Here is a 23,819-nt window from a genome sequence, read left to right as displayed (position 1 = left end):
CGTGCGACGCTCCCCCCAGCGGGTTAGGTAATGCTATTGGGCCCATGGGCTTTGAAAGGCTGTGCACTAATTGTCCCGATTTTCCTCTCTTTAAAATTAAAATCAAAGAATAATACTCCAAATGATTCTTAAACTTGGGATTGGAAGATAACATCTGAGAAGTGAAAAATCAAATGCTTATGGTTCGAATATCCCATTGATATTAGTACTACTTTGGTTTAACAGTTCCTCGACTCTTCATATGGGCGGAAAATAAAGAAAGAAAATTGCAAAATATAATAAGTGCTTTTTAACAAAGGGCTTAGGACCGTAGATCGGGTCCGGACCAAGTCTTGAAACAAGTAGAACGCATACACTTGGACTATGCAGGGGATCTCAAATATAACTGTAGTCTAAAACTCTTTGAAAGGAACCCTTTTTAAGGGAAAATTTCAAGCTCGAACAACAATAGAACATTAAGGATGAGAAGAGTTAGAATACTTAAGGTATAGCAAAAAAGCCAACAGTGTAAAATCTATAGACTTCTGCAGTTTCATTTACATGATTGTTATGCCTGTAGAATTGGCACCAACCTTGCCAGAGAAATACATAGGGCAGTAGCAGCATCAGTCGCATGCCTGCCTGGACTATTTATATCATTGATTGGTCCAATCCTTGAGACAGAAAACAAATATTTACAAGCTATCTTCCCCGGTTCCCCTTTACTTCTTTCCTCCTTTCTCATTAAACCAAACAAGTCCTTTTTCTTTCCTCCTAATTCTGCTCCTCCCAAGGCCATGGCGGTGCTTCTGAATTTCCCAGAGACAAAATCCATAAACAATGGTGCCCTTCCTGGTAATTTAACAAAAATATTTGGAAGATTAAAGGATGGCAAAAATCAGTTTGCCCATAGTAGACGATGAAGAGATGAAATGATCATGGGGATTCGACTTTTCTCACTTCTGTTCTTTAACCTGCTCACGGACTTTATTATATAGCTCAAGAGTATCAGTATTGTTGGGATCAAGACATAGAGCTGCTTCACAATCTCTAACAGCGGATATATAGTCACCCACTGAATCACAGAAAGCAGCTCGAAGATGTAATAGCTGCAGATCTGGCTTGAAAGCTATAGCTTTTGTGAGCTCTGCTATAGCTTCATTTTCTTTATGATCATCCATTAGAACTGGAAAGGCAGAGTGTTTATGTTAAAGGCTGAAAAAAGCTAGCCCCGTATGTAAATGTGGTCTCAGTATTCAGGACCAAATTCAAAATCACAGAATAAACAATTGAAAACAAATAACAAGCATTTATGACACTCTAAACCTAAATTTCATACCAATTAAATATATCAGAAAACAAGGAATCAAATTCTTAATTTTAGTCAACAATTTATTTTTCGTTTCTTTCCTTTCTGATGGATAACATTTGACAATTTTACAGGATAGATAATTATTAGTAACATTTATATTAACATAAACATTTATATTAACGTAATTTAACAGTGGTCTTGATCATCAAAGCACCTGAACATCAAGATGGATATCCTTTTTCCAAATGCCAAATAAGCAAAGCAAGACAAACAATAAAGGAAGTTTCTTCATTTATTCCTTTAAATCAATGAACTGGCAACCCTATGCTTTTGCACCAAGAAGAAAAACTGTTTCCACATGGAAACAAATTTCTCTTACAACATGAAAGATCAAGGCTTCCATATGACCAAAGATGCGGCAATGAAACAATGAGCCAGCAACAGATGGAAATGAGGAGTTTAAAAGAAGGTAAACAAGATCTAAAACCATGGACAAATTAATTCACTCAACCTAAACAGGGATCTAGAATCAACTAATTGTCTATTGAGTTGGGGCTGACCATTACAGCTAATAGCATTCGAAAAACATAAGAGTCACAGTGCAATGCAATTCTTCAATGCCTAATCAAAAGCAAGGTTAAGAATAGCAATTTCCAGAAACAAAATTATTGGGAAAGAAAACTGTAGACCCTGGTCATGGAACTTACCTGCTGCCCTGTATCTGTAAGGATATGTCCTCAAGGGATCTAATCGTGTTGCCATAATAAGATCACTCTTAGCCATGTCACGTTCACAATATTCCGAACGCTTCTCATATGCTGAAGCATTGTTGCGTGCCTTCTCTATCAACTTTGTCATCTCCTCATATGCAGCTTTACGCTGATTTTTGAGATGGAATACCCGTGCTAGACCCTGATGTGCTCGTGTATGCTTGATGTTGAGTGCATTCATGTAGCAATCAGCAGCGAGATCTAGCTTTTCACAGTCTACATACACACTACCTAAATTATTCAATGCCTGCGGGATTGCAGAATCACTCAGAACTCCAAACCAATTTATTGCACTTATATAGCTAGAGTTAAAATTACTCCAAAAATACTTACTTGCCCTTTCCGAAGGCCATCTGAAGGGCATCTAAGAGCTTCCTCCAGAAGTTGAATAACATATACTGAGGACTCTTGATCAAGACTAGAATCTGCTAAAGCATATGCTTTAAGAAAGAAAGCTTCAAATGATCTCTGGATGGAGATTGACTCCTCTGCCTTGGCCAGTGCTTCCTCACGGTGGCCAGTGTCGTATAATATCCATCCTTCATAAACGAGCCTTTCATGTTCTGAAGTAGAATGGTTTCTAGCCAACCGTAGACTACGCATTGCAGCCTTTTGACAATTTAACCTATAGAATTTGGTAGCAAACTCTTAGAACAGACAGACGACTAAGGTAAGCAGAATATTGCATTCTATCAATGTTTGAATTTAACTAAGATAGCGTAGAAACAAGTATGCCTCACTTATCTGAATCAATGTCATTGAGAAACAGCCTCAAGTGCCATTGAGACAGATGGCATGTTCCATGATCGCAATTGACATGTACAACACATATAAAACATTTGATACAGGACAGTTAATGTGTCAAATATAAGTTAATTTATTTAGTAATATTCACTCATAACTGAGAAGAACTTGTTAACCTCAAAAATAAATTGTACTAATACTAGGAAGCAAATGAGGAATGAATTTCCACCATTTACGAAAGAATATTTGAGGGAAAGAGCAATTAGAACTAGGAGGGAATGGAGTTATTTTACTTTACATCTCCTATCATTAGTAAGTTGACTGTGCATACAATGATGAATTAAATTTCCATGAGGTATACCATATGATATCACCATGATGGCCTTGCATGCTGCATTGTCTCAACAATGAACATATTACAATGTCATATAGATATTAATTTATTTTTCTGTAGTTAAAACAGAATCCACCATGCCTTTAAATGGGTGGACACATACATCTGAAAATAATGCAGAAGAAAACATCGCTTGGCTTATCATATATTCATAATGTTAATCTTAGATTTAAATTCAAATAATCTACTAGGGCATAAAGCAGTTTATCTTCACAACAAAGCATTAAATGCAAGTTCTTCCATACAGCTAAAAACAAATTCTATCTATCAGAAAGAATCTCTACTGAAATTCCATTCACAGAAACAGCAAAAGGAGATTTCATTCAACCAGTGAAAGAGTTTATCATATTACCTTAAAAGGAGGAGAGACTGCCTAAACCATAGGAGGCTCTTTCCAGGGTCATTTGCCAACATGTGGTGTACAACAGCTAAGGAACCAATATCATCAACAGAAGACCACCGGTCATACAATTCCATCCAGCAATCAGCCTGACTCCACTGCTGAACAAGAGGACGCAGGAGCTCCACCAAGTGGTCACCATGCATTTTTCCATGAAACACCATGTAATTTGGTTCTAAAGTCAAAAGTGCCCGGACATCTCTAAGAGCTCCTTCAAAATCCTCCATGGCAATCAAAATCCAGGCCCGTAACTCAAGGCAGTCAGGGGATACCTTGAAACTGATTACTTTATTAATTTCTGAGATTGCTGCTCCAATCTTAGTTTCCTCCAACAATGAAACAGCCCGGTATTTGTATGGAAAAGAAAGGGTTGGATCCAATTCTGTAGCCATTTCTAAATCCAACATCTTCTCCTTCCCAACACAATACAGAGAACGTTCCTGATGCATCCATCCAACTGACTTAGAATCTGAAATGAGTGAGTTAATCAACTTGTATGCCGAATACTTGTGGCCACGCTTGAACTTGGCCCTTGCAACACCTACTAACGAATATATATGACCAGACTCAAAAGCTGCCTCAAACCAACTTTGAGCATCTTTGTACTCTTTTCTCTCAAGCATCACAACACCTAACAAGTGATACGCAAGTTGTTTCTCCCACCTTTCTGTCACACACTCAGTCAACCTCTCTAGAAGCATCACAGTAGTGTTAGATTTCATATCTTCCTCCATTGCAATCTGGCACAAAAAGTAATACAATAAAAAGGAAGCATGCCCAACTAGAGCCAATCTTTCCCTTGCATCCGGACTACAAAAAATTTTCATCACATTAGGACTGTGCATCGAATTTGGGAGCTCCCTCAAGAAAACCTGCAAGCAAGCTGCCACAAGAAGATGCGCATTTTCCTCCAATCCATGCTCAATTAACAACAGTGCATCTTCCATGTCATTTACCAAAGATGCTAAATAAGCATCACAAGCAGACTTCAAATTGTCGCAACAAAACCTATTTGAGAAAGAAAGAAGCTCCAAAATAATTCGTGGACCAAAAGAATCTAATCTTTTTGTCCTGCTATATACCTCAGCAGCTCTCATTCCCTCTACAGAAATACCATTCTGGGTAAAATTTATCTTCTCTCTTCTTGACTCCCTGAAACCACCATACAACATTGTCCTAAATGGTGTTGATAACGAAGCAATATTGGACCTTATACACCTGATCTCGTCATCTCCAATACAAAATGACATATCCCCGTCATCATCAGAAGTGGAACATTCCTCATACACAATTGAAGAATCATCCTCGAATTCCCCTCGAGGGGTCCTAGAACAAATACAAGGATCATAAATAGATTCTGGATTATAACCAGCTACCAAGGTAGCCTTAGGGCACTCAATGTTTCGTCCACAACAATCCATTGAATATGTGCCAACAAGCTCGTCCTCCCTCCTCTCATACCTCAACCACGCTGCTAACACAATCTTGGAATGCACATCCACGGCATGCTGCCTGGCAGACCGAAGGGTCCGCCGGAACAGTTTCGGATCTGATAAGCCCCTAAAGATTGCACATTGTTCGAGATACATTCTTGATTTCTCAAATTGAGGACACTTCTCAATCCTACGGTACACATCAGCAAGAGTTTCCATAAAATCAACGAACTTTAGGCATGGTTCAATCTGGGGTTCAAGGAGATCGGAGACAGGGAGGCCATAAGGAAGCAGGGTTTCAGTTACAACAGCAGGGGTCATGTTAGAAGCTTGGTAATTTCGACTCGATTTGGATCGAATCGAATTAACTCTAAGATGGTCTTGAAGTTGGTGGAAGAGTTTTTCACCGACTCCACCTCCACCACTGGCGGCGGGATCCCCACCACCATCGCCGGTAGAGTTAAGGTCATAAACTTGTGTGCCTTTACATCCATCTATAAACTTTAAACTACGCATTGTGGTGAATATATTATGCTGCATCTTTGTTCGCATCAAGGAAGCAAAGGAAAATTTTTCTCTAATGGTAAAAATAAAAAATTTCAACAAGTTTCCAGACCCCAAAAAAGAGGAGCAACATGGAAGATCTGGAAATGTATACGAAATGGGTATTATTGAAATGAATGAGATGAATGACAAATCAAATTTACCTGCAGAACACCACAGCTCAGATAAACAGAGGCTGGGAACACATTAGTGATGAAAGGCTCAATTGGGTATTTAAAAAAAAAGGTAGTTTTTTCTGCTTTACTTTTTGCCTCTTTGTCTCCTCTCTGGAATTTCTGTTCTGTTTCCCTTTCCTTCTTGTTTTCACGAGAAAAAATAGAGTAGGCGGAAAGATTAAAAACAAAAAAAGAGTAATGGAAATGGAAATGGAAATGGAGAGTTGTTTTTAAGGGACGAAATAATCACGTTAGCGGCCAACCAGAAGTTGTTTGAGGTGGAGGTGGCCGTTGAAACGGCCATTCTCTCTCTATTTATCTGTTTTTCTCTGTCTTTCAATCACCTCGTTTGATGTTTTCCTTTTTGGTTCTTTGTTTCTCCAAATTTGAAGGGAGTTGTGTCAGTTTTACTTTCTTTTTTTCTTTTTACGTCTATGAAATTTGTATTCCAAGTCTCTACTCAGATAAATTTGCGTGCGTACGTCTTTCCCCCTTTTTTTTTTTTTTTTTAATCTTTGACAGAATATCAAATGCGGTAGAAGAGGAAAGCCGCTAAAGTCGCGCACTGCCAGTCTTTCACGCCATCTCTCTCTCTCTCTCTCACACACACACATATCTTCCAATCTTACTCTGAATCAAAATAGAAAAAAAGTCTAATCTTATTAATCATGACAGTTAAACTGCAAAACTTTTTGTTTCTTCTGTCTCTTCTATCTATCATTTTCAAGCCCCGCATCTCTCGCAAATCGCAATCCATCTCACGTGACAGTTCCCTCACTACACTTTCAAGAGCGTGAACGTTACATAGCAACATTATTTATTTTTCTATCACTAATTATGTGAATGATATTATTTTATAGTATTAATTAATTCTAATTATTAATTTTTTTCTACGAGCCTGAAGCGTTTGTCTTATAATGGGTATCACGTGAGAATATTAATCCACCACACTTGTAATTGTAGCAAAATTAATTTATAAGTAATTATTAGATGTAGTTAATTGTAATACCCAGAGCCAGAAGAACAACACAAATGAAGTCACTGTTGTATAAATTATAATTAAATTACATCGATTAATATCACTTGTATGTTTTTATTTTAATACACGGTTTTTCATGTTGTTTATTCCTTATAAAAGAGGATAAGGTTTAAAAATTAAAATCTTACGCCTATATTTTAATTTTTTTTATCTAAAAAGAAATAATGGAACACAATTGCTCCAACGGCGCGTGAAACTAGAAATAACAATTTCCAAAATGTAGAGAGATGAGAAAGTGATCTGCTGGCGACGCGTGCTACGCTGTTATACAGGAGGAAGTCTATATACAGAAACGGGTCCGTGATGGACGATAGCCGATGGCAATCATCTTTTGGTTGGGCCCACCATTCAAACCACATTTAAGCCCCGCATGCCATTGCTTTGCCAAATTTGGGTCCACCCAGTTAATTACTTTCACACGCCTCCATTTCTGGATTAATGAATTCAGAAATTATAGGGAGTTTAGATATTAGAGAATATTACATCAATAGAAAATGGAAGAAAGAATTTAATGTGATTAACAAAGTCAAAATCCAGAGGGATGCAGCAAATGGCACTTCCATGGTCTTGTTTGTTTTGATGAATGAAGTGAAGGCTAGATGACAAGTAAGGACAACGAAATGCCAGCATCGACATTTTCAGCTGGCTATGATGGAGACTTGTCAAAGCTTCGGCCATGAAAGGGCCAAAATATATATAATCTTAGCCTGCTCTGCCTTCTTGCATCCAAATACATCATATATTTGACAGCTATATATGGCCTACATATGGATCTGGAATCCATCCACACATATAACATACGTGTTTATTTCCTATTAGTAGTATTTATTATTACTATGAAAACTCAAACGGATCTGGCACTTGCTATTAATTGTCTATATTGTGATTATCAGCTGGTCTTAAATCTGAATGGTCGGCAGCCAACATAAATACAAAAACTGAGTTGTTCTTGTTCATCATGCACAAATCTATTATATATGTAAACTAGTTTTGTTACTAAGAATTAATAACGTGCAGGCCTATGCAGGAAATTAGTAGCTTTACACTCGGGAATTGTTGATCATTTAGTTTATTATTTCAGCTGGTCCAAGAACTTGAAGACTGTACAAGTGAGTAAATGATTTATATGCAGCTTAATTTCGTGTAACCTTTAATATACTATGTATGTAAATTAAAAGGTTGGTTTTCAAGGCCATGCCTGCGGGCGTTGCTATATATGGATGGGATTTCTGTCAAAGAAATTATTAATAACAAGTATTAATTAAAGCTGCCAGAATCATTGCACGTATATTCATTCTGAATTATAAATAGCAAAGGTGAAAGTAAAACTGATATTCAATTGGTCGAATTCCATGTAGGACAACTAAAGATGGGTCAATAAGGTGTTCAGAAATCAGAATAAAAACCAAAATAAGGGGCCAGGAATTCGCCTTTTGGGGATACACATTCTCTGTCGACATCTGTATATGCCATGCATTTTTATAAGAAATTTCTGGCTCTTTATCAGTCACCTTGAGCAATTAAGCACGAGGAAAGAAAACTAGTTTTAGCTAGGTTAAACTATGTTTTTAGATCACGTCCAGCACGGATCGTACAAGTTTATTACAATAAATTTTTACTACATGACATTGCTAGTTTATTATGTGAATCGTAGAGTTTATATTCTATATCCACAATATATATTCTTAAATGTGAAATAAGAAGGTGTGCCGGGAGATAAAGGAGCGATTTCAACCAAATAGAAAATAAATGGAAAATCCGTAGAATGGAAACAAAAAGATTAACAATATATATATTTTTTTTAATATAATTGAAATTCTCAGAGAAATTACCTAAGAACAAAGTTTTCAGGAATTTATAAGCAGCTGAAAGCCTTCAAAGTAACTCCAAGAAGGAAAATGAAAATCAATCAAGAGTTGGGCCTTTAAGGTCCGCTAGCCCACTTAATTAAATTTGAACTCCGCCAGCCAATTTTCATTTCGAAAAGTCCTAGAAGTTGTGGATGCAAAGGTGGCCTAACTGGTTCATTAGCCATTTGCAATCCATCTATCTATTTCTCTATTTTGTTAGAAGGGAGCTTAATTGAAGCCATCTAATTTCCTTCCTCCCAATTCTCTCTTGTTTCTTTTTTCTTTTGTTTCACATTATCCTCTTATTCCTCTTTCCTTCTTACAATTTAGACAACTTTAATTATAATATTATTAGTCTGGAATTTTTTTTTAATATTTGGTACGCAAAATTGCTAGCGTATGTATATAACTATTACATAGTTTGAACCTTTGACTCTAGACCCAAATTATGATTTAGACTTTAGAAGTAAAAATTTTTAAGAATAAATACTTTTGTAACCAATATTTTTAAAACAATTTGAGGGGAAAAGTGAAAAAAATTTTAAACCTATGGAACATTATTGTTGAATCTTGGGTTATAAAAATAAGAGGTAATTCCAAATAATTGTTCTTAAAAAATAATAAAAAGTATTGGAAATTAGTTGTATTTGGATGCCTCTTATTTCCAGGAGGCGGATACGTACATAATTAACATTTGACAACTTTGTAACTTTAGTGGAATCTATTGCATATATATATATATATAATGAATTTATTGATCAATTAGAATTGAACTTAAAAACTTACATTAATTCAATCAAATTTAACATTATTGCATATATATATTATATATATTATATATTATACGATTCTCATGATTGTTCTATGGAGTCAAAGATAAATTATATTGATGTGGCCAAATTTTCAGCACAAGGTAGCACATGTTGTCTTTTGGAAGCTCTACCTAATATGCCATCAATGTAAAATTTTAGGTGTCCTACACTTAAAAAGGGTCAAATATCTTTCCCATTTCAAATTGCAAAGACTCGTTCTACACCCGTATATATGTTTCTTTAATTATGATCCAATCCCTTATTTTTTTTCTTGTGCTGCCCTTCTTGACCATGAGAAAAACATAATAATATTAATTAATGTAATAAAGAAGACTCACGAGAGTGAAAGGTTGGGACGTCAAATTATATATGATTATTCAAAAATAAAACACGAGATTCTACGCATACGATTAAGGAGAGGAGGAGGAAAAAAAACATATAAAATCAGCTCAAAAGTAATACTTTATTTAACAAGCGGTTGGATATATAAATATCTTCCCTTAAAACCTAATTTAAAGCAGCTTTCGCATGCAAAGATGTACCAATATCTTTGATATGAAATAATCAAGGACTTACTTACACCATATTCTCTTTCTCATCCCCTTCATATTTGTTTACTGATCATATATATTGAGAGAGAGAAAGAGAGAATGAGGTCAAGAAAAGAATTTCCCCCTCGGGGCCATACATTTGATAAGCCAAATGTATAATTATTATTTGTTTTAAGGCACATCCAATGCATTATGACAACGCGTAGATGGTCATGGTCTCAAGGGGACCAAAATAGCACTGTAGCATTAGCATCCACAAACTGAAATAAATTTTGTTTTCAACCTTGTGATGGATTAGGATAGTCTTTATAAGTCATATTTGGTGTATAAAATAATAGATATGATAATATGATAATCATTTTATAATATATTTGATTTAGAGTTTAATTGAAAGGAATAAGATTATAAAAAATATTATCATCCTCTCAAGATGATTCAATTCTTTTAAAATAAAAAAAAATTATTTTTCAAATGTCATTTTATTCTATTATATCATAATCTTGTATTTTAAATATTATCTTATATTATATTTGCCTTGAAAAAATAATACTAAGAAAAAGAGAATAAGAAATGGGATAGTATATGAAAAATGTTTTATCTCGAAGGAGAAAAATAATTGACTGTAATACGGACTTCCTTCTTAATTTGCCGACCAATTAAAAAATGAAAAAAAAAAAAAAAAAAAAAAACACTTTGTTTCCTTGAACCTATATGTGCACCTAGGCAGACTGTACATATAGGAGGGTATTATTGATATTTACTTATATGAGAAAAGTTTCACTTTTATCGGTTTAAGTTTTATATTTTTTTATTTTTTAAATGAAAATGGTAAGATTAAAAATATTATTTTAATTCAATTTTATTATTGATTTAATTTTCATCCAATAATAAAAAATAATATAAAATTTATACGAATGTATATGAATTCCTCCTCATAATTTATATAAATATATATGGAATAATATTAGTATTATTGTTTGAATTTTTCTAAATACTTATTCTTATTAATTTCTTATATACAAATATTAAGTGATTAATATATTATATTTAGGTATTAAAAAAACTATGTCATAACATATAAATCCATAAATCTATAATTAGATTTAATAGAAAGAGTAGTTACCAATCTTTTTTAATTAAGTGTGATTGATCACCTAATAAAATTATTTTTTTAAGAAGCTCCTAAGCTTGACTAAAAGTCTTTAAAAAAATAGGTTCTAGTATAATAATCAAAATATAATTTGAGAGTTCGATTACATATGAAAAATATTATAATACCCTCACATGTCCATCTAAATGATGATACCATTTTATTTTAAATTATCTTAAGGCTTTGATTCTAATGGTTTTAAATTTTAATGCTTAGATATTGAAAATAATTTTTTAGATTTCTTCATTAATTTGAAAAAATTCTTAAAAAAATTTTGTTACCTCAAGAACTCATGTTATGCATATGCATATGAATGACATAATTAATAAAGTAAATAAACATGAATGAATAAAAAATATATATACAAAAGGTTCAATTTTATTAGGCTTTTGGATAACACAAATTTATTTACTGGCCTGACTCTCAGACATCTCCAGCAGAGTCACCAAACTGTCATAACATATAGATTTGAGAATCTATCACTAGACATTGGCTTAAAGGAGTCACCACCAATCTTTTTTTTATCTAAGTGCATTGGTTACCTAAGGAATCTATCCTTTTAAGGAACACCTAAGCCTAAGAGTTCCTAAAAGAATAGGCTCAAGTCTACTAACCAGAATAGGATTCGAGAGTACGGTTACATGTGATGAATGTTATAGCACCCTCACAACGCCCATCGAAAGATGGTACCAGCTTAATTTTGTGTTATCCAATAAGCTTTAAAATTTTACCAAGTAATTAATTATTGAAATTATTCTCAATTAACTCTAATACTTTTAGCAGAAAATTAAAAAAAAGTTTTCACCTCAAGAGTATACAAGGAGATTACTATTTCATTTGCAGAGGCTCTATCATTGGATTATTTATCATTAAAGAAAATTCAAGAAATAAAAATGAAAAAAATAATTCAGCTTTAGATATAAATCTTTCTCTCTTCAAAAACTCATTGCTTTTGTACAAGAAAAATTGATACATTCAACTTTTCTTAAAAAAAAACTTTTTTTAGAAAATTATTTCCAAAGAAAATTGATACTTTCAACTTTTTCTCGAAAATATTTTTTAGAAAACTTATTTTCAAGGAAAATTGATACTTTTAACTTCTACTAAAAAATATTTTTTTAGAAAACTTATTTTCAAGAAAAATTGATACTTTCAACTTCTCTTCAAAAATATTTTTTTAGAATTTTATTTAAAGAAAATCAAAAAAATAAAATAAAAATAAAAATAAAAATAAAAATAAAGATAAAAATAAAAAATAAAATAAGATAAGAAATACTAAATAATTCTAATCTAATCAATAATAATAATAATAATAATAAATAAATAAATAAATAAGAAAAAAAACTTTTGGAACGGCTCCGTCAGGAAACGGCTCAACTCAAGACAGAAAAAGTGACTCAAAAATGTGACTTGGGGTCATGATCGGGTCGGGTCGGATCTTGACAAAACGCGTGGATCCTGTGAGTTTACTAATGCCAAAACGACGTCGTTTTATGACATTATAAAATGCTCAAACCTCTATTTTTCAACAGACTGCTTCATTCTCTCTCTCTCTTCTCCTCTTTTTCTCTTATTCTTTCTCTAATCTCTCAAGAACACCGATTGATATTTAATCGAATTCTAAAAATTATTGCCAAAATTTGGATTTCTATTCGAAAAGTTACCGAAAAGTTGATCAATTTTTAGGAAGTTATGCTGAAAATTGGGTAACTTGTCGAAAAGTTCAAAATTGGCCAGAATCTCGTCGGCAAACTTGAATATCGCCGAAAAATTTCATCGAATTCAGAAAAATTTCCAGAAATTTTCCAGAAAAAAACTTCAAAAACTCTAAAAAAATTCTCATAAATTCCTAAAGCTGTTCGAACATACCATAACCATTTTTAGCTTCTGTTTTCTCTTTGTGTGTCCTTATGTGTTTGTTCCAGTACCTATTTATAGGAATTGATCAGAAAAGTTTCTGATCAATCCTAATTTCTTATAGGATTAGGATTCATTCTTTGAATCCAATCCAAACTCTTTCAATCCCCTAATTCATGACAGAACCTCTCTTCTAGAACCAAGAATCAAAATTAAGACTAGATAAACCAACCAATAAAAAAAAATGATAACAATAATAATAATAGATAAATATAAAAATATTAATAGATAAATATAAAAAAAATACATTAATAGATAAATAATAAAAAAATATAATAATAAATAATAAAAATGTATATATATTAATAGATAAATAAAAAAATTAATAGATAAATAATAATAAAGATATATATATTTATAAATAGATAAAAAATAAAAATAAAAATAAACAAATGTGCTTACCCATTTGGACCAAGCCTAATTGATCCGGGCCTGGATCAAATTAAGTGTCTACATACATGGTTAGGTGACTTTAACCATTAAAGGTTCCCAAATTATTTCTTACATTCTTGTCCATCACAGACTAGTAAGGCATTTCAATCTTTACCCATCACAGGTTACCAATGAAAAAGATTTAATTTGAATGTGAGTGTTTTGTTAGCCATTACGAAGATTATCATCTCACGAGAATGTAAGTACTTTACTCTCTCTTAAATAAGACAGAGCCCAGATATAGAACTCATGTAATGCAAATACATGTGATAATATGTATGAAAGAACAAATAAGTTTTCAAACCCTATAAATCAAATGAGAGACAAAAAAAGAAAGATGTTAGTAAATAAATAACATATTCATTACACTTTAAAACTATTAGTTCAAATAATAGGATAAATTTAAAATTGTTATGGCTTGACTCTTTAACTTATCCCTAGTGGAGTCATCAAACAATCATAACATATAGATCCATAAATCTATAGCTAGATTTAAGATAAGAAGTCACCACCAATCTTTTTTAACTAGATATGATTGGCCACTTAATGAATCTATCATTTTAAGAAACTCCTGAGCTTGACTAAAGGTCCTTAAAAGAATAGGTTCTGATCTACTAATTAGAATAGAGTTCGAGAGTTTGATTACATATAGAGAAAGTTATAGCACCCTTACATGCCCATCCAAATGATGGTACTATTTTATTTTAAATTATCCTAAAGTCTTGATTCTAATGGTCTTAAATTTTAATGTTTAAATATTGAAAATAATTTTTAAGATTTCTTTATCAATCTGATAGAATTTTTAAAAAATATTTTTTCACCTCAAAAGTATTCAAAAATCCAATTTGTTTTCTTGAAAAAGCTCAATTGTTAAAAAAAGATTTAATCATTATTTTATTTTGATTTTTTTATTAAAAATATATATGATCATTCTACCATTTTGGTCAAATTAAAAATATTTTCGTACCAAAAAATTTCTTAGATAATCATATATTTATGATTACTAAAAATTTCATTCTTGAAATTTATTTTTTATTTTACAAGTTTTATTTCTTAATTTTTCAGCATTTGGGCCAATTTAGAAAAAAATTTTTTATAAGTTTTATTTCTAAATTTTTCACTATTTTGGTCTATTTAGAAATTTTCTTTTTATAAGTTTTATTTCTAAATTTTCCTCAATTTGGATCTATTTAGAAAAAACTTTTGTTAGTTTCTTAATCTTTTGGAAATAAAATAATATAACAATTATTTTTTGAAGTTTTATTTAAATTCTTCTAACATTTGGGATAAATTTAAAGAAATTTCTCACATAGAGATTTCTTAGGAAATTTACTACTTGAAAATTTTAAGATTTTCATCATTGGATAATTATCAAATATTTTCAACCAAAAATTTTTTTATTTGGAAAAAATACAATTACTTTTATTGAAATTTCATATAAATTATTTTACTATTTGGGATAAATTTAGAGAAATTTCTCACTTAGAGATTTCTTAGAGAATTTACCATTTGAAATTTTTAATAATTTCATCATTGGATAATTAGTATTTAATTTCAGAGTTTTTATTAAATTTTTTATTATTTTTAATTGAAAATAAATATTAATTATTATTATTGAAATTTAATTTAAATTATTTCACCGTTTATGATAAATTTAGAAAAAAATTTCTCACCTAAAGATTTCTTAAAAAATTTATCATTTAAAATTTTTAAGAATCTCATCATTGGATAATTATTATTTATTCTCAAAAAAATATCTTATTTTATTTTTTTATATATTTTTATATTTTTTTCAAAATTTTATCATGCAAAAACATTTTAAAAAATAAATAAATAATAAAATAATAAAAAATACCAAAACAAAAATGGCTCAACTTGGCGATTGGAACTGTTTGGCTACAAACACTAATGGTGGCTCTAAAGACACGGCTTAAAGGCTAGGTGTGGCTCGGCTAAGCTGAAACACAAGTCACAGAATAGGTTGGTGCTCGGGTTAGGTCATTAGCTGAAAAACACGTGAATCTTGGGTTTTTTAAGGCCAAAATGACATCGTTTCTATATAGTATAAAGCCCAAGTTTTTGTTTTTCCCTCAAATCTACCTTTTCTTTCTCTTTTTCCTCTTCTTTTCCTTTCTTTCTCTCTCTAGAATTAAAGAACTCCGACTGAATCTTCATCGAATTTTAAAAATTTACGTTGAAATCTGGGTTGATTTGCCAAAAGGTTGCTGGAAGCTTCATCGATTTTTGAAAATCTGACACTGAAAATTGGAAAGCTCATCAAAATCTAGAAATCTCACTGAAAAATAGCTAGGATCTTTAAATATTGTCAAAAAATTCAACCAAAAATTAAAAATTTTTTAGAAAAATTTTCAAAAAAAATCTTTTTAAACCAAAAAATCTCCCAACAAATTTTTGATTGCTTTCATGGGTATTTTTTCTCTGTGCTTTAATGTGTGTGTACTTTCTCTTATCTATGTGTTTTTTTATGATATATATTTATAGGATTTCAAATCTAAAAATCCTAAAAAAAAGAGTTTGGATTCCTTTTAAATTCAAACTTTAAAGTCCAATCAAATAATCTCACACGGTCAACAACATTTTCTTTATTTTTTATTATTTATTTTAATTAATTAATAACAACAAATAGAACCTCAAATAGATTGAGATGTCTATAAGCTGTAACTAGTCAATTTTGACCTTCATTATTTTGTGAAGAATTGAAAAAAAAAAAAGAAAGAAACAAGAGTGAGCTAGTGAATTATATATATTATATTATGGAAGGAATTTTAGATTAAAAAAATGCTAAATTAATGGGACAATGGAGATACTTTAACTGAACGATGACAGTAATATTGTAAGCTACTAGCTAAAGTTTTTGTGGTTGGTCTTTATAAAACTAATGAAACGTTTTTTCTTTTGAAGAAAATAAAACTAATGTAACTTAAATTAGAATAACAAGCGATTTTCTATGTGGACTAAAATTTTAATTTCATGACCACGATAGTTTCTCGTGTTTGACATCAACCCACAAAAACATTTGAAAATAGTATTTTCAAAATATTCTTAATTTTTTAGTAATAAAAGCAAAGACCAATAATAATGTAATACATATATATATATATATATTTATTTATATGTATATTTATATAAACAAGTAGAGGTGTGTACAAGCAGAAAAGTTTAGGTAAGATGTTACATTATAAATGCGACAATTTATATTCCTTTGACTAAAATAAAATATTCTTGTTTTACCAATATGCTTTCCCAATTATGCATACGTATTGATGTGAAAGGCCATTTTAATATATTATAACCAATAAAGTATTTTTGTGAAGAAATTTGCTGTATGAAGGCAAAACACCCAACAAAGACTATTGTATTAGTATATTATGATTAATTGGAATTAATTAATTTAAATGATGCTTCTAAATCAAAGGCGAATATCATATATTAACGTTAATTACATGGAGAGTGATTAATTAATTTATTATGCTTTTCCATATATAACGGACTAAGGAAATTAATTAAAAATCTAAAATAGCAGCACTAATATTTTTTTTTTATGGATTCTTAATTGTGTTATAAGAAATTAATAATATCTTAATGCCATTTTTAATCCACGATGAGTGATGGTATGCATATATATTAAAAAAAACAAAGGAAAAATGGGAAAAGAGAGGGACAAATATGATGATATATCAATATGGTAGTGAAGTCAAGGAGAAATAAATTAATTAAAAGGAAGAAAAGAAAAAGAGCAATGAATACGAGTCCCTTCATGCTATTGCCATAAGAAATAATGACTCAAACCCAATCATAATTTTAAGTAGTGAGCTGACCAAAAACGCAATTCAACAAATTAAGTTACATATAATATATAATATATATTGAGATTAATGAAACAAACATATGTGTCTTTTCTCTCAAATCAATGCGTGTATATATATATATATATACATATAATTTAAATTAATATATTAATAAAAATATATCCCCTCCCTAAAGGTCAAATAAAAAAAAGGGAAAATGTCAATGGTGAATGCCCAAAGAATATCCTGAAATTAAGATTTATATACATCTAGCTAGGCCCCATCGGTACCGGTGAGGCAATGAGTTTGCAGTGATTGATGACCAGCATGACTAATTGCACCAAAACATCAGTCTACGTCTATCTACTACATTATATATAAATATACATAATATATTATATTCTAAGCAAGCTATCATCATTAATTCGGTTTAATACATTTGCATGGCATTATATTTAGCTAGCTAGTACCATGCATTAATTTATTAAAGTTTTAGATGAGAATTGAGAGAGAATACCTTCACCTACCAAATTAAACAACTTATGAGCTCAGAATATGTATATATGAAACTCATATTGGAGAAGCTTCCTGGAAACTTACTTGAAAAAACAATTGGTTTTTCTATTTTAATTATTATTTAAAGCTCAAGTGGCATGCGTGGATTGAGCTGATTATGATCGTATGGTTATTCGTGTCATGCATGAACTAAGACGGATCCATAGATATTAAATCTAATTAATTAATTACTTACTAGTATCGGAGTTAGAGGCATCCATAAAAGGACAGACATCCTTATTCTCTAACCATGACAGATCCGCATTAATAGGTTCACTTATTCTCATGCAAACTGTTTTTTTAATTTTTAATTTATCAAATTATTTATTAAATTTTAAAAATATTATTTTTTAAAATTTTCTCAAACTCACCATTTTTAACAATCTAATCAATTTCCATGCTATTTTAATTAATATTTAATTATTATCCTCATGCAAACTTAAGCTATATATGTGTATATATATACACAGAAGAATAAAGATAAAAAAAAAAAAAAAAAATAGTATCGGGGAGTTGACTTCACAGGCTACACGCTGCAGTACAGAATCTTTTCAGGTTACATTACACCTTAATTTGTTTTCAATTGCCCTCTCAAGCTGTTGAATTAATTACTACTCCAATGTAGACCGACGGTCATGATTTTATATACTATAATATATACCAAATAATAAAGTTTTTATTCCTTTCTGATTAATTTGCATGGTAAACGTAAAAACTAAAAACCTCACGTGACTCTTGCTAGTTGACAAATTAGATTACCACTGAAAAAGGATCCAAGCAGCTAGGGTTGTTTAGGAGTTCCTTCACGGAAGCCAGCTTGCTCTTTTGGACTGTCCCTCACTTTTCTAATTTGCAAATACCAAATAGTATTGTCGCTCATTTATTACCACCAATTTTTAAAACTTTCATTTTTGTTTCCATTATTGTGTTAAACAACAAGAAAACAAAAAACTATTTGATAGTTATTTGATAGTTGGGATCTCAGGGCATGCAGAAGCTAGTAACTATTAATTACACACAGGGTTAGATTTGTGTTTCTATATATGCTGTGCTAGTTATATATATATGCACATTTGAAATCCTGTGTATTAATTCAACAATTACTTTACTAAATATTGTTTCCAAAAACTAGAAAATTTAGGACTGATAGTAACAAATTTGTTGTGAAAATTCTAGGAAAGTAAGAGTACCCAAAAGTTGTGTGTTGGCAAGATCCCTGTGAATGATGGGAACCCTGGATTGTTATATACTCCATTCCAGTAAGTATTATATAGGTCCATGTCAGTAACACGTGGGAGGAATGAAAAAGTTCCCGGCTAAACGGTAAATCTACCTTCTTATTCAAAGCATTACATGCCTCTTATTTATGCATTCTTACATTCTTTTTCTTCTTTCCTTTTTGCCTTTTAATTTGTATAAATTAAAAGGTTTTTTTTTTTTTTTTTTGGTGAAGGTTGGTTGTTGCTGTTGCTGGGGGCTTGGATTTGAGGCTTTAAGCTTGAAGGTTTCATAATCTTCAGCATCTTTAATGCATTCACTATTGCTATGGTTTTATATGATCAATCCTTAAAGTAATGGGACGATGGTCTTATATATGTAATGAACAAAGACTTGGAAGTGGAAGTGGCAATAAATTTTATAGGTCGATAGTGTATGGATCTTAGCCTTTGAACAAATTAATGCTGTCTTTGCTTTCTTCCTATTCAATAGGAAAGAATCTCCATATATATATATATATATATATGTGTGTGTGTAGAACAACCAAAATACTAGGCACATCAAGACCTTTGTTGGCAAAACTGGTCAAAGTTTTCCCCTTTTGTTGGATTATCTATACGCAGGATTCGTCCTACTTTAATTTTCTAATATTGCAAATTAGTAATAAGTATTGCTTGTTAATCATGTTAGATAAACCAAGGAATTCTTCATCTTTTTTTTTTGTCTTAAATTCCTCCATTGATTCTGTTAGTACATTAAATTCTTCAATAATTGTGGAAGCCACATTTAAATAATACTATTTTTTTTCATATAGTATAGATGGAGATGATCCATGAAAAAATGTAGGAAAAAGCTTGATTTGAAATCAAGATATCTATATAAAGATTAAAAAAAGGGAAAAGAAACTCTAGTCTGTATTTGTAATCTTTTGATAGAAGAATATATAGATTTAGGAATACAACTGAAGTGTTTAAATTTCTTATTGTGATCATTTGTAGGAGATTCCATCGAACTAAATTTAATTTTAGAAGAAAATTTTAGTTATTTTTTATTTGGTTTCACAATCACCCTTTATTAATTTTTGAAACAAGCAGGGTGAATGCCCTAAATATAGTATACTCCGATCCCTTTCACTTCCCCCAGGCCGAGGGTCCGTGATTCCCGTTGGAAAGGCAATTTCATAATCTTCTTTTGTGTTTGGGTCTGCATCAGCCACAGCTTAGCATCACATTAGCACACACATGCATCAGACCCGTCAAACCGGCCCCCTCAACGTGTGTCACTGCTCACTCCTTCAACTTTTATTTGCTCGTGCATTTCTTAAATTAATTATCCTCCAACCCCTCAAAATCCTCACATCAGGTTGGACCTTTTTGCAAGCTGAAGATGTTTCACAAAGTACATTTTCTCACCTGTTTTTGACGTTTATTTAATTATATATGACATTTTCTCACCTGTTTTTGACGTTTATTTAATTATATATGACAACTTTAATTTCATTGTTGCTGCTTAACTTAATTTTAGTCTGAGAAATTTTTTGCATTTAGCTTATTATAAATGATTCCATATATAGGGAAATTCTTGAAAGTATTATTAATTTGTCAACTCCAGGGAGAATTATACTCATGGAATAATATATAAACAAATAAAGGGTTTTCTTTTTAGGTTGGGTAGGGAACAATTTCAACCATGCCACCATGAATTACACGAAAGTCTTTCTTTCATTTAGCCAAGTGACAAAACAATAAGAACAAAAGTCCACTTTGAACTAAGTAGAGCTCAATTTAGATTCTGTGAAAACAAGTTTAAAATTGATAAAAGAATAGTAGTGATAATTTTTTTAATCTTTTTTAAAATTATAAGATGGGTATCTATAATTTTTTTATTGGTATCATGCCAACTTACTAAGACATCCCTGGTTTCATACTCAATGAATTTGATGTATCTTTCAAACTCTTAAATATTAGTACTACTAGTATTTTAAATTTAATTAAGTAATTTCTAGTAGAGTTAAATCCTGGAAGAAACCCACATGAGCCGAATATACATGTATAATGTGTTGGTCCATATATATATGCACTGTCTATATACCATATATATATATATATATATATATATATATATATATATATATATATACTTCATTGCATGACTTGACATCCATATATATGCATGAATGTGTTGAGTGGCATGGATGATAAAACATATTTCTAATATATACATAAGGATACGAGTAAATATTATTGTTTACTAGTCCCAATTACGAGAGAGAGAAGGAGAGAAGAAACAGGTTAATTTGTCTGTCTTCCCTGTCAAGATCTAGGGGTTTTCCATATCCTCCGCCCTGTTCAAAGATCTGTAACCTTGCTTAGTGGTCGGTGCTTCCGTTCACCTAGTTTTCTCTCTGTCCTGCCCATAGAAGAAGATAAAATAAGCTTATTTTGATCCACCAAGAAAGCTGCACCCTACTTCCTTGCTTCTGCAAATTAGTAGTATGACTAAATTTTAAGTCTCCATGTTCATTAATCATAACCCTGTGTATATAAATGTTGTCCCTTATTTTATGCTATGATTCCTAGAATTGGACGATAGAAAGAAGAAGCCTGCTTGCTGGGAAAGATGGAGGGAAATAGCGGCATCAAATGTTCAAAGCCAAGCCCATCTAAACAAAGCCAAGCTGAGAGTGAAAGTGAAGAAAATGATGGTGAAAGTAAGCCTAGAAATGGAAGAAGCTCAAGCAACAGCACGGTAGAAGAGAATGAGAAGAAGCCATCTGTCAGGCCTTATGTCAGATCCAAGATGCCAAGACTCCGGTGGACACCTGATCTTCACCTTCGTTTCGTTCATGCAGTTGAGAGATTAGGTGGACAAGACAGTGAGTTCATTTCTTCCCTTACTAATATCTGGTCTGATCTAATTTGGTTGTAATTATAACTAAGAAAAAAACATCATCTAACTTAGCGAACTCTCTTGGTACAGGAGCTACCCCAAAGTTGGTTCTTCAACTGATGAATATAAAAGGACTTAGCATCGCCCATGTCAAGAGCCATCTACAGGTTGTTAATTTGACTATAAAAACTTGCAAATTAGCTAATAATTTCTCATTTCATATTCATTAATATAATGAAATTATTTGATTTTTGTTGATAATTAATATTTCCTTCGCCTTTCGGTATTTCCCATCAGATGTATAGAAGCAAGAAGATTGATGATCAAGGACAAGGTATGTACTTCAATTTCTCCATCTTAATTCCTTTTTCCACTGAATTAATATTAGGGTTTCGATCAATGGTCGCCCTAATGCATTCAAGTTACCTTTACATGACAGTCATAAGCGATCATAGGCATCTTGTGGAAAGTGGAGATAGAAATATTTACAACCTCAGCCAAGTACTTCCCATGTTGCAAGGATATAATAATCATCATCAAGGCAATAGTTCTAGTAGTTTCAGGTACCAAAATTAGCAATCACCATTCAATCTTTTACATTTCTTAAATGTTCGTACTAGTCTATTTCAAATATGGAATTAATTCTACTCAAAATTCCAATATATTTTCAAGATACGGAGATGCTTCCTGGAATGGCCTCGAGTGCTTGATGCGTAATCCTTATACAAGCAGAAGTTTCATTGATGAACAAAGACTAGGATTGCATGGAACAGTAACACAGAGGATCGTTGGCAGTAACAATATCAATTGGACCAATTACACTTGCAGGATGGGCGCTTCCCCTTTCAATGCACTACCTAGCTGGAAAAGCCATGAAGTGAAGAATGAATTTTTAACATCTCACAATCTTGAATCGTACCAAACCAAGCCAAGATTAGGCCAAATTGAGCTCAACCCCGTAAGTCCAACGCAAGCTAAGGTAGAAGATCAAACGAATTTCAGCACAAGTGGCCCTTCTGATTTAAACAAAACTAATGCACAAGACTTTGAGGCAATGAAAAGAAAGAGTTCAGATTGCAACCTTGACTTGGATCTATCTCTACGGCTAACGCAGGTGGACGAGGAAAGCCAGAGAAGTTCCAAGGAAGACGATGTTGGCAGTGAGTTATCTCTGTCATTGTACTCACCATCATCCTCAAAGCTTAGTAGATTGAAAGGAGATCATAGAAAGGAGAGTGCAAGAAGGGTGAGTACTCTAGATCTGACTATATGAATGGGACAATTCTAAGTGAGATCTTGAGGTACTTATCCTAGAGGAAGGCTTTTCTCATTTCTTGCACCAATATTACACCAATTGATAATAAACTTTTGTTTTTATAATGATATATTCTCTGTTGTTTCTTATGCATTATCTACCTCTATCAAATTTGAATTTAGAACTCGAAAGACGTCCTACAATTCCAGCTTCATATTCTTGCTGACAAAAGAAGAAGACTCTCATGTCCTTGTTGGGCAAGAAATTGGGGCAGAAGTGTCCTATATATATATATATATATTTATAATGTTTTCACAAAATGTTGCATGAACTCCTTCATATTGATATTCCATCGGGATAGAAGAAAACCTTCTTTATATGTATATAAAGCTCGCGGGAAGCTTCATTCATCCACTTATGGCCTTAAACAGAATTCAGATGATTCGAGAGCTTGCTATTGATTCGCTTATATGATATTATTTTAAAGTTTATTATCCAGGGAACTGTGATGGACCTATACTTTGAAAATAGAAAGGAAACTAACTAGCATCTTTGTAAATATTAATCTAACAGGTCTGGGTCTTGAGAGAT

General features: G+C 31.8%; 2 protein-coding genes across 2 annotated transcripts; one reads left to right on the top strand and one right to left on the bottom strand.

Moving 5' to 3' along the window:
• Positions 1-488: 488 nt before the first annotated feature.
• Positions 489-6,105, bottom strand: LOC111295068 (ethylene-overproduction protein 1-like). Its single transcript, XM_022888426.2, has 4 exons — positions 3,552-6,105; positions 2,395-2,686; positions 1,999-2,308; positions 489-1,165 (listed from the first exon to the last, which is right to left on the bottom strand). Exons 1-4 carry the CDS (start codon positions 5,582-5,584, stop codon positions 936-938), a joined length of 2,865 nt encoding a protein of 954 aa, XP_022744161.2. The 5' UTR covers positions 5,585-6,105; the 3' UTR covers positions 489-935.
• Positions 6,106-21,322: 15,217 nt separating this feature from the next.
• LOC111295260 (uncharacterized) lies at positions 21,323-23,602 on the top strand. Its single transcript, XM_022888681.2, has 5 exons — positions 21,323-21,959; positions 22,064-22,140; positions 22,271-22,307; positions 22,413-22,536; positions 22,646-23,602. Exons 1-5 carry the CDS (start codon positions 21,704-21,706, stop codon positions 23,244-23,246), a joined length of 1,095 nt encoding a protein of 364 aa, XP_022744416.2. The 5' UTR covers positions 21,323-21,703; the 3' UTR covers positions 23,247-23,602.
• The last annotated feature ends 217 nt before the right edge of the window (positions 23,603-23,819 follow it).

This window comes from Durio zibethinus, chromosome 14, assembly GCF_047325235.1.
Source record: "Durio zibethinus cultivar Kanyao isolate XHJ-2024 chromosome 14, ASM4732523v1, whole genome shotgun sequence".
In the NCBI taxonomy this organism is placed as follows: Eukaryota; Viridiplantae; Streptophyta; class Magnoliopsida; order Malvales; family Malvaceae; genus Durio; species Durio zibethinus.
The sequence above is the reverse complement of the archived record's forward strand: the minus strand, read 5'-3'. Positions and strand labels throughout refer to the sequence as shown.